This window comes from Hyperolius riggenbachi, chromosome 3, assembly GCF_040937935.1.
Source record: "Hyperolius riggenbachi isolate aHypRig1 chromosome 3, aHypRig1.pri, whole genome shotgun sequence".
Lineage (NCBI taxonomy): Eukaryota > Metazoa > Chordata > Amphibia > Anura > Hyperoliidae > Hyperolius > Hyperolius riggenbachi.
In genome coordinates, this window is record NC_090648.1 from 260328615 (window position 1) to 260341044 (window position 12430).

The 12430-nt window shown below is 43.0% G+C and overlaps 1 protein-coding gene across 2 annotated transcripts in view; it reads right to left on the minus strand.

The window, feature by feature from the left end:
• The window catches only part of SLC26A5 (solute carrier family 26 member 5), a 101933-nt gene that overhangs the window by 70841 nt on the left and 18662 nt on the right, over positions 1-12430 (minus strand). Inside the window, exons 1-2 of one of the 2 annotated variants that reach the window (XM_068272679.1) lie at positions 4931-5011; positions 4510-4649 (exon numbers count right to left, since the gene is read on the minus strand). In XM_068272679.1, the coding sequence (XP_068128780.1) occupies positions 4510-4525 (16 nt within the window). In that variant the 5' untranslated portion in view covers positions 4526-4649; positions 4931-5011. Of the gene's footprint in view, positions 1-4509; positions 4650-4930; positions 5012-12430 lie in introns of those variants that run through there. The other variant, XM_068272678.1, reaches the window with a different exon arrangement.

The following is a 12430-nucleotide window of genomic DNA, read 5'->3' on the forward strand; positions in this document are numbered from 1 at the left end:
GAATTTTAGAAAAGCATAGTTTAAACAACTCAGGGATACACTAAGTTCCATGCAGATTGGGTCAGTTCAGCTGTCAGAAATCTGTGCGGTCCAGACTGCATAACAACTTAGCCTGGTGTACGGTTTTAAACACTTTTTATAACTATATACATACACATTTTTGTTTACTGGTTGTATGCACAACTATTTTCTAAATACACAAAAGTTACCTTTATGCTATGAAAAAGAGATTTTATGATTGCTTTGGAGGCGTGCGTATTGGAAAGAGACATTGCTGGTGACGGAGTGCAGCAGAGTGCCAGAGAGGTGGGGTTGGCCATACACCCCACATGTGTGGACATCAGAAAAGTCATCAGGAAATTGGTGTTAATATCTCCACGTCAAACCTTGAGTCCGAGCTGTGGAGTCGGAGTCAAATCAATTTGGGGTACCTGGAGTTGGAGTTGGTGGTTTCATAAGCTGAGGAGTCAGAGTTGGTGTCGGATGATTTTTGAACTGACACCACAGCCCTGCTACTAATCACAATTAAATTAGAGACTTTGCTATGTGTGTACTTAGCCAGGAAGCACTCCACCTTTGTATATATTCAATTAATCTTATACTTGTGACTTTTATTGCGACATTAGTCATTTTATTGGGTTATTACGCTGTGACACGAGTCATTTAAGGCGATAACACTGTTTAATTTACTATGAGTATTGAGACTATTTCCCAGTGACGAGGTTAGGTGGAGCCCGCAGTTTTCATACAGTTTGAGACCAGCAACGATTGTTGAGGGGTTATAGAAGTAGTCGCTAGGCAGCTGCATGTACACAATCACAAAGGGAGAACGAACAAAAGATCTTACATGCAGGAGGCCACCATTACTAATTTACTGCCATTACTAAAGTTTTCAGTGCAAAATGACCCACATTGTATTGACCCGAATTCTCCAGTGATTTAAATAAGTACAAAAGAAAAGTAACACAGATAATGTAAAGCAAAGTAATTAATAAGCATATTGCCTCACAATTGGTGGTTTCAGTGTACAATAGCAGAAACCCAGTGTGACAAAGACTGAACTCTCTCACAGGACTCTCACATGACTGCATTACAGAAAATACCGGACGTGGCAGAATGTCACTGCTAAATACTGAAGGAAAAATAGTTCATTAAACTGTACTTCTAATGCACTATTCTGTAGCGGTTTCTTAAACAAACTATGGTGATTTCAACAGTATTTATAAAGATGAATGAGTAACAGTTGACAATAGCAATAGACAGATCAATACAGCCTCAACAGATTCATTTGTGGCTATGCTTGCTTGGAATTCACGAGGCAGATAAGAAAAGCTGGTATTTTATCAAATGAATTAATACAGCTATTATCAGTAAGAACAGGCCACGCTAATTGAATATTAATGAACACTCTCATCACTTAGAGGAGCATACTTTAACATGTATTTAAGATTTCCAAGTAACAAATTGCTTTCTAAGACAGTACCGTATCTTTCTCTGGTGTTTATTCATTAGAAATAAGTACTATTGTTGAGCCCCAGTGGGGTGTATAACAACCTACACTCCAGATTTGTGAAAATGCGAAAATGCGATATCATTTACCAGCTTGTCAATAATGGTCATGTGGGGCTCGGCTGGTTGATAATCACTGAAACGCAACTCCTTGCTGCTTTGGATACCAGTTGGAGCACAGAAAAACAAACAACCAACCAACAACTTTGCTTTAAAAAGACATGCTAGTGAGAGCTGAGACTATGCTCATGGCAAATCTGGACGGCATGCTGCAGATTTCTGCAGCATGCAGCCGAATCATTATAGACGGGAAGAACCAAGCTTAGATTTGGGCTGCGCAGAACGGGAGCCAAGGCCGAATCGGAAACCGCCACGACTCCTAGTGTAAATTGGCCCTTACTGATTTAAAATCAGTCACGTTTATTAGCTACTCCATGCACTGCCCCCTCCCTCCTATGTAAACAATGTTATCTCAGATATATTTAAGGCCCGTACACACGCTCACCCAAACTGCCTAATTGACGTCCTATTTTGGTGTGTTGGATGACAATCAGGAATGGTGTGTGGCAAATGAGCAGAAGACGTTCCATCTGGCAGATCAACACACGACTGTTGGGCTAATATCGTGCAGTGGCCATGTGTGTACAACATCGTTTCAACTACGTTGTTTTGAAAGGAGCCATGCTGTGAAGTTTCCCTTGTGCAGACTGTATTTAAAGGAGTTGACATTTTAGTTGGTTGATGTGTGTAACACAGGGTTGCCACCTCATCCTTTTAAATACTGACACATGTAAGTTATACAGGTTCCGGGGATATTCACACATTATTAGTGCCAAACTGCATCTAACTAGCCACAAGGCATGTATAATTCATAGGTGACGGTATTTAACCACTTAAGCCTAACTAGCCGAAATTTCTCGTCCAGTTAGGCTGCGCACACTCCCGCAGGTCTCGCTCGCTCCCGCGGGCCCCCCCCGTGCGCGCTCCCGCCGCCGGCCGCTAGCCCAGCGATCAATGAAAGGGATTATAGATCCCTTTCATTGATCGGACCCCCCCGGGGCAGACGCTGCGGCTTTTCTGAGTTAAAAAAGTTCCTGGTCTTCTTTCTTCTTCCTGGGAGCGAGATCGATCGCTCCCAGGACTTTTTGACTGTGGCCATCTTGTTGCCAAATGGCAAACTACACCAAAAACGACTTTGTATTTAATAAATACATTTTTTAAACATTTAAAATCCCCTGTTTACCTCCCACATAAAAGTTTTCATAAAAAATAAAAAAAATTACAATAAAAAATAAAAAAAAAGACAAATTGTTACCTAAGGGTCTGAACTTTTTAAATATTCATGTCAATGGAGTATATCAATATGATTTAATAAATTATGGGCTTTTAAATAGTGATGGACGCAAATTGGAAAAAAATGCACCTTTGTTTCCAAATTAAATCTTGTCGCCATACATTGTGATAGGGACATAATTTAAATGGTGTAATAAGCGGGAGAAATGGGTAAATAAAGTACATGGGTTTTAATTATGGTAGCATGTATTAATTTCAAACTATAATGGCCAAAAGCTGAGAAATAATAATTTTTTTCCATTTCTTTCTTAATATTCCTGTTAAAATGGATTTAGAATAAATTAATTCTCAGCAAAATGTATTACCCACAGAAAGCCTAATTGGTGGCGGAAAAAACAAGATGTTGCTCAATTCATTGTGATGAGTAGCGATAAAGTTATTGGCAAATGAATGGGAGGTGAACGTTGCTCAGATGCAAAAAAATCTCAACCCTGTGGGCTTAAGTGGTTAAAGGGATAAGGTGGCAACCTTGGCGTGAAATATTTGTTGTGTCAACAGTTGTGGTGTTGGTCACGCACTTTGTTGGATGTGTATATGAGCCTTTAGATTAATTAAAAGTTATTTAAAGCAGGGGTGTCAAACTAAATCACATAAAGGGCCCAAATAAAAAACACAGTCCATGCTGCGGGCTAAACAAGTCTAAGTTGTGAGGACAAAATTACATTTAAAAAAAAGTCTGTATCTGGTTGGGGCACACCTTCTCACTTTTTTTAAGCATACTTTGTTCAAATAATTAGTTCTATAAAGTTGTTTAAAAAAAACAAAAAACAAAAAAAACACTAAAAACAGTGTCTGCTATCTGGAGGAAGGTCAACCCTTATCTCCCTTTTAAACAGGTTTTCATTTATTTTATACTTTATTGGTGCCTTTTTTTAGCTTTTTTTTTCCCTCCTTTCGATTGATACTTAGTTCCACCTTTGGTGTCAAAATACGGACGTATATTGCACTCCATAGAGGATACATTAGGTGAAAGAAAAGAGCACAGCTTTACTTACCAGGGGCTTCTTCCAGCCCATAAAAAAGTCTAGCCATTCTGGTACTGAAGTTACCCTGTTCTCTTGGCTGCCGCTGTCCCATGTATAAGATTGCGACTTGCAGCCAAGAGAGCTCTGCGCTTGCACTGTTCAAGCCTGAGATGTGCACATGCGCAGAGCCAGCGACCCAGGCGCAGTCATGTTGATGCTGCTCAACAAACAGTTACCTGACAGATGAAAGTTAAATTACACAGAAAGGATACCTTTTGTGGCAGATAAAAGCAAATGGCTGTAACTTACTGGGTATGAGAAACTGGGGGGTTAGGGTGTTCATGTTAATGCTGCTAAACAAAAAAAAGTTATTGGCAATCTGCAATCATGTGTCAAATGCCAAGCAGTGCAGAGAGAAAAGTGGTTAACTGACAGATGCACGTTAAGTTACGGGGTAAAAATGTCTAGTATGGCAGATAAAAGCACAAGCCTGTTACTTTCTAAATGACCCTCATATATCACTGACCATCATTCTTTCAGTTCTTTCTATCAGATAAGTTACATTGCAGTTGAGTAGTTGTGCTTACACAAGAGGACTCAACCATAACACTGTTTCTTTCTAGAGTACGATTTTCATATTTTGCTATGTAGCTATTTGCCATGGCAGTAACATCACACTAACCTTGAGGCAGCTGCATAACCCCTGTGCTCAGGCCTGAAACAATATCTCCAAGGAGATACTCCTTCACTCGGTACCGCGGCAGCCATTTCAGAATTGGCAGAAAGCTGTACAGCTGAGATTTGGCCTTCTTAGCAGTGCACCTGTAAAGCACAAAATATGTATGAATAGTACAATACTAAGACACGTGTGCTTACATGCCATAGCAGAAATATACAGTATTTGAACATATATAAGGATCTAGTTTTTATCAGCCTTGGAATTTTAATGAAGGTGCATTTTGATGTATGTAATAATTGCACAATAGCAGTTCACTGGGTGCCACATTCTGTCATGAGAGGTCACTTCTGCTTGTCAACATTCAGGCCGGAGAAACTTTTTTTTTTTTTTTTTTTTTAGTCAACAACATAAACAAAAGAATAACCAGTTGCAATATCGTCATCCTGCCAAGCACTGTCGGGAACTCCCTGTCCTGTGCTCCCCCAGTGCCATTCATCTTGCAAAGTATTCTTCGCAGAATCATCAGCGTTTCTCTCTCCTGCTCCAGGCACCTCCGGCGATGAGCGACCTCCCTTTACCCTGAACACTGACTCTAAAGCTGACAGCTCCTGCAGGTCGCTTGTAATTGCAAGAGAAGCCGGAACTAAAAGGGAGCAGTGAGGGTGACAGGAGGTAGCTCATTGCTGGAGACACCTGGGGCAGGTTAGAGAAGTGCTGCTGCTTCCGCTGTACATAATCTGCACTGCACTGGGGAAATACAGGAGGAGAGGACAGAAGGAGGCACATGGGGGCAGAGGTGGCACAGACACTTGGGAAACTAAGGAATGGAAAGAGGCGTGGGCAGACAGAGGTGACAGTGGGGGCACGTATGTGACAAAGGGGGACACTGAAGGCACAGGGGAACAGTGGTAACACAGAGGGGGACACTGGGGGCACAGAGGAGATACAGGGAACAGAGATGGCACAGTGTTTCAACTTATGGACAGATTCAGATTAAGAACAAACCTACAGTCCGTATCTTGTTTGTTACCTAAGGACTACTTCTACATTTTAATAGCTTAGATGAGTCAACATGAAACATCCAGTATTGTCTTACAGTGAAAAAGGATGGATTACTATCTGAAACATATTGTTGCCATTTAATACTTTAGGCCAGTTTCACACTGCAAACTGGAGGTGCGTCAGCTGCGCTGCACCGCCAAAACCAGGCCTCTGGGGAATACTGTGTAGTAGTAATCTGGCACTAAGCCAAGCAGGAAGTGTTGCGTGCTTGCGGTCACTTCCTGCTTCGGGGTATGCGGAAGTGCACTGAAGCGTATTGTAAAAGTACGCTTCTGCGTATTTTTCTACAGAACACAAAAACCAGGGGTCGAGTCCTGCGTGGACGCGGGTGAACGGCGTTCACCCACTTTTTCTTCAGAGTGAACGCCGTTCACCCTGGCTTGTGTGGAGGGAGCAGAGCAGAGAAGGCGAGCTATGGGGACAGTGGGGATGAGCGGACATCTCCCCCCCATCCCTCACCTTTGTGCTCCCCTTCCTGCCTCTCCTCTCCAGCGTTGTTAAGTGTCGGGCCCGGCGGCGAAAGTGAGCGGAGACTTTCCGCCTACTTCCAGCCGCAAGGGACGCTCCGCTCTGTGTGCGGCTAGAAGACCAGACTAGCCACACACAGAGCGGAGCGTCCCTTGCGGCTGGAACGAGGTAAGTCTCAGCCCACTTTCGCCGCCGGGCCCGACACTTAACAACGCTGGAGGGGAGAGGCAGGAAGGGAAGAACAAAGGTGAGGGATGGAGGGGGGGGGGGGATGTCCGCCCATCCCCGCTGTCCCCATAGCTCGCCTTCTCTGCTCTGCTCCCTCCGGGTGGGGGCACACCTGGGTAACCTGGGCACATATACCCCTGCCTACATATACTGGGGACATATACATCTGCCTCCATATACTGGGGACATATACCGCTGCCTACATATACTGGGGACATATACACCTGCCTATATATACTGGGGACATATACCCCTGCCTACATATACTGGGCATATACACCCCTGGCTACATATACTGGGCACATATACCCCTGCCTACATATACTGGGCATATATACCCCTGGCTACATATACTGGGCATATATACCCCTGGCTACATATACTGGGCATATATACCCCTGGCTACATATACTGGGCATATATACCCCTGGCTACATGTACTGGGCATATATACCCCTGGCGACATATACTGGGCACATATACCCCTGCCTACATATACTGGGCATATACACCCCTGGCTACATATACTGGGCACATATACCCCTGCCTACATATACTGGGCATATATACCCCTGGCTACATATACTGGGCATATATACCCCTGGCTACATATACTGGGCATATACACCCCTGGCTACATATACTGGGCACATATACCCCTGGCTATATATACTGGGCACATATACCCCTGACTACATATACTGGGGACATATCCCACTGGCTACATATACTGGGCACATATACCCCTGGCTACATATACTAGGCAACTATACCTTTGGCTACATATACTGGGGACTACTATACTCATGGCTACTTATACTGGGGACACCTATAGACCTGGCTACCTGGGGGTACCTATTTTGGGGGAACTGCTGTCAGATTATCTGCATTTTTGTGGAACCGCTGTTATGTATTTTGGGGAACAGCTGCCAAATTATGTGTATTTTGGGTGATCCGCTGCCAGGTTTCGCGTATTTTGGGGAACTGCTTCCAAATTATGTGTATGTTGGTGGAACTGCTGCTGCCACATTGTCTATTTTGGGGGAACCACTTCCATATTATCTGTATTTTGGATGAACTTCTACCAGATTATGTGTCTTTTTGGTGAAATGCTGTCAGATTACATCTATTTTTGGGGGATACACTACGGCAGAGCTCAAACTTCCTCGGCAGACCTATTACATCACTGCTAAGGTCATGTATATTTGGCCCAACCCATGACCACGCCCACTGTGTGCTTGGCCACGCCCATTTTTGACGCGCCGCAGGAATTCTCCGAGTGAGTCCACTCACTTCTTTTCCCAGGACTAGACCCCTGACAAAAACTAAATGTTAACACCCATATATAACTCCACCATATGCACATAATTATGTTCCCTGTATTTAAAAACTAGAAGCCTTACTGAATACATTAAATAACAGTAAGGATGATATAGTTATACAGTACTTCCTAGATGCTTTTACTTTTTTTCCCACTATAAAGTTGCATTGCCAGCTGAAGCATTACAAGATCTTCAACAAGAGTTTATGAGATGTATTTGGAAACACACAATATATCTCCACGCATTAAGTTTACTGTTCTTTTGTTAATATGGAGTAACCAACGAGAAGTTTATTTTGAAAGGCTAACTTAAATGATGAGGTCTTTTGCTGGCAATTACAAGAGTCTCAATGGTTAACACAATTTTATTATGAAAGTGCTTTTCAAAAAAATTTCAACATTAGAAAATGGATTTAAATATCATATTATGTTCTACATTACACAGGAAAAGCACCTGTAGTTTCTCAAACAACAGAAATAATAATACAGTCTATATTAGATGGAAACTGATTCTTGTGAAAAAAGCAAAAGAAAACACAGAGACCGGGAGCCCGATCTGGTGTATTATCAATGAGACACCAGGATAAGTGCGTAGAACAGTGATATACTCACAAAATTGGGTTGCTATAGAAAGCAACCACCTTTCTCGCATGTGAGGAAGTACCGTCCTCACTCGGCCTTGCTTCTGAGGATAGTATAGGTCGCAGCTCCTGGTAAAAAGTTGGCCTCTTGGAATGAATTCCAAGTGTGCATTCCCCTAAACTGGGGTGACGGAGATTCAAGAAAAGTAGGAGGCGCCCGTAGACTTGTATCAATAATAGGTGTTTATGATAGGAATAAGACTATATGAAATAAAATGAATAAAATAAAATAAAAAAAGGGGGTTCCCTTGTTCCTACCTTATAGTAGTGAAATCACATGCAAGGTAGTAATAATACTTCTTAACTTTTATTGGGGCACAAATGACAACGCGTTTCTCGGCTACAGCCGCTTCCTCAGGTCTATAGAAGTGCCTCCATAAAGCAGACACGAAAGACTGTCTGAATAGTAGTCACATTTATTAATTAGTACCCCAAAACAGTGCAAAAAAAAAATTTCAGCAATAGCAGGTGTAGTGCCTCAGTCTGAGGCGCTACACCTGCTATTGCTGAAATTCTGTCTTGTCCCCATGTTTATTGCCTGATGAAGCGGGCTGGGCCTGCGAAACGCGTTGCACTGTTTTGGGGTACTAATTAATAAATGTGACTACTATTCAGACAGTCTTTCGTGTCTGCTTTATGGAGGCACTTCTATAGACCTGAGGAAGCGGCTGTAGCCGAGAAACGCGTTGTCATTTGTGCCCCAATAAAAGTTAAGAAGTATTATTACTACCTTGCATGTGATTTCACTACTATAAGGTAGGAACAAGGGAACCCTCTTTTTTATTTTATTTTATTCATTTTATTTCATATAGTCTTATTCCTATCATAAACACCTATTATTGATACAAGTCTACGGGCGCCTCCTACTCTTCTTATATTAGATGGAGACTTTAATGCAATATTATGCTCTTTGTCAGACAGGAAAGCACCTCAGGGCTGTTTATCCTGACAAACTCCCATATATGTATTAATAAAGGATAAAATTGGCAGTACAGGAAGGGCTAGAATGGCTATAAATATAAAAGAAAACACACACACAGCAATCATTCTGAGTTTAGATGCTAGACAGGCTTCAGCCACCTCTCAGGTTTCAAATTACATTTAAATTAATATTTTGCCAATATACATAAAATTGTTTTCTAATTGGTTTAAGTTCAATTTGTTTTCTTTATCATTGCCATGGACTAACATAAAACAGGAATGATGCGAGTTGATGGTGGCAGGTGACCATGTCAACATCCCTGCTTGGAAGACGGATCAAAATGAACATAAACAGTAAACTAGATATGGAAATTATGGAAAGAATTGCCTGTACCTTTGCACTAATATACATACATACATACATACATACATTTCATGTGTATGTATGTATGGACAAGTCATGCGCTTACCTGTTAAATTTCTAATTAAAATTTAATTGGAAAAAAAAACTAACAAAAAAAAAGAAAACAACAAACAGAGAGCTACAAAGTCTTATCATGCTTCATACCTGTAATGTGCATTTACCTTACCAAGCACATTTTTGACACAGGGGTCCATATGCAATTCACTTTTTCTCCTGAGTTTTCTCCCAGGTGATATTTTCAGAACTTGTCAAAGTGCTTTTTAACTACCTAACGAGTGCGTCACGCCGATGGGCATGACCGCAGCGGCAGCCCCAGGACCGCCTACCGCCGATTGGCGTCAAGTCCTGGAGCTGCAGTTTAGCAGGGAACAAGTGCGTGCATGCGCGATCAGCCTGCTAGCCGGAATCTACCAGACTGTTTGGAGTCGAAAGGGCAAATAAATCGCCTTTGTTTACATTTGTACAGCGCTGCGATCTCCTGCAGCGCTGTACGAGGGACACTCGGCTGTCCCTCAGAGCGGCTCGTAATGCATAGCCTCTCATAGGCTGATACCTATGAGAGGCAGGGAACAGTGCCGATCACCGGCCTATGGTGATTTAGGATGGCACAGGGGAGAGGAAGAAAGAGGGAGGAAGGAGGGAGGGAAAAGCCTCCCCTTTTTTTAACCTTCTGCCGACAGCGTCACGCCAATGGTCGTGGCCGCGGCGGCAGCCCCAGGACCGCCTAACGCCAATTGGCGTCAAGTCCTGGGGCTCTGTTTTGCAGGAGATCACGCGCAGGCTGCGCGTGTATCTCCTGCTTGGGGGGCGGAGCTCCACCTTGCCTTCAGTCGCCGAGCAGCTATTGCAGCTCGGGAGACTGTTAGACGGCGTGATCGCCGTCTATTTACAAGGTGCAGCTCTGCGATCAGCAGCAGCGCTGCACTGAGGACAGCCGTGTGACACGGCTGTCCCCCTGGGGGACAAGAGAGCGATCGGCTCTCATAGGCAGAAGCCTATGACAGCCGATCGCCGTAATTGGCTGGCTGTGGGGAGGGAGGGAAGAAATTTAAAGAAACAGGGGTTTTAAAAAAACAAACAAACAATAATATTTATTATAAAAAAATAAACATGGGGGGAGCGTTCAGACCCCACCAAGAGAGAGCTCTGTTGGTGGGGAGAAAAGGGGGGGGGGGAAATTACTTGTGTGCTGTGTTGTGCGGCCCTGCACAGCCCTATGTTATGAAAAATGGCCTGGTCACTAGCAGGGCTGTGGAGTCGGAGTCGGAGTCGTGGAGTCAGGCAATTTTGGGTGCCTGGAGTCGGAGTCGGGAAAAAATGCACCGACTCCGACTCCTAATGAATTTGTAACTGTAATTAAAATAGAAAATATGATAAAATGTTCTATTTCTCAGATAATATTCATTAAAAATAATGTATATATACAGTATATATACAGTAAAAGCTGTGCTTAGTCCACAAAAATGAAATAAACCAATCAAAATTAGTTACTTGTGCTGCTTCAATAAAGCAGTCCCCGTATTTTTAAGGTCAGATATACATATCTGATTGTGACTGTATATATGATGTGTACACAGGAATCTCATATATACACTAAATAACATCTATGCTGTAAGAATAAAGCCTGATGTGTAGCTGTGTCACTAATAGAGATGGTCAATGAGATGGAAATAATTCTGCGTTGATTGTGATTTATGCAAATGTATGCACTCCCTTTGCTGATGAAATCAAATAATTTGATATGTTGTTAAAATTTGGTTTGGTGACTACAAATTAAAGGGTACCTGAGACGGATGAAAAGTAAAGTTTTTATATACCTGGGGCTTCCTCCAGCCCCCTTCAGGCTAATCAGTCCCTCGCTGTCCTCCACCACCCGGATCTTCTGCTATGAGTCCTGGTAATTCAGCCAGTCAGCGCTGTCCGGCCGCGTGCCGCTCCCACAGCCAGGAACATTCTGCACCTGCCCAATAGTGCTGCACAAGTGTAGTATGCTCCTGGCGGCGGAGTGTGTGCATGCGCACTACGCCCGACTGGCTCAAGTACCTGGACTCATAGCAGAAGATCCAGGTGGTGGAGGAGGACAACGAGGGACTGATTATCCTGAAGGCGGCTGGAGGAAGCCCCAGGTATGTATAAAACTTTAATTTCATCTGTCTCAGGTTTACTTTGTTACACAGTAGTACTATACTCTACATATGCACTCCCCACAGAGCTGCAGGGAATCCACTGAGAATGCTGTGCACATTGAACACAGAGGTGTTGTCTGTCACCCATAAACCTTGTTCAGATTGTGCATGAAGAATGTGTAATAGAGGAAGAATCTCTTTATTCCCCTGCAGAGTACCTGCACATCATTCTTACATGTACCCACACTTACATTGCCTAGGGCCTGATAGATGTTCTTTGTTCCGGTTTGTACCTTTTACAAGTACTCTTACCAAGGACTAGATTTAGTCTAAAGGGAATAAATATAGTAGTCTACATATCCTTCTCCCTTCAGTTGTCTTGTAAAATTCCTAAGCGTTGGCAGTTAAGAGACGAATTTCATGTTACATACTTTTAATCAGCAAAATTGTAATATGCAAATTAGAGGAGTCGGGGAGTCGGAGTCGGTGGAATCCTAAACTGAGGAGTCAGAGTCGGTGGATTTTTGGACCGACTCTGGTCACTAGGTGGGTGTAAGCCTGAGGTTCTGAAGTGGTTAAAGAGACTCTGAAGTCTCAAAAAAAAAAAAAAAACATCTTTTTATTTAACAAATGTGTTTAATATGGTTTGTCCTAACTAAACTGCCGCATTCCCAGCTATCAGTGACGGATCTCTGCCTCCCCCCGCCCCCTTCAGCGAAGGAAGACTGAGAGG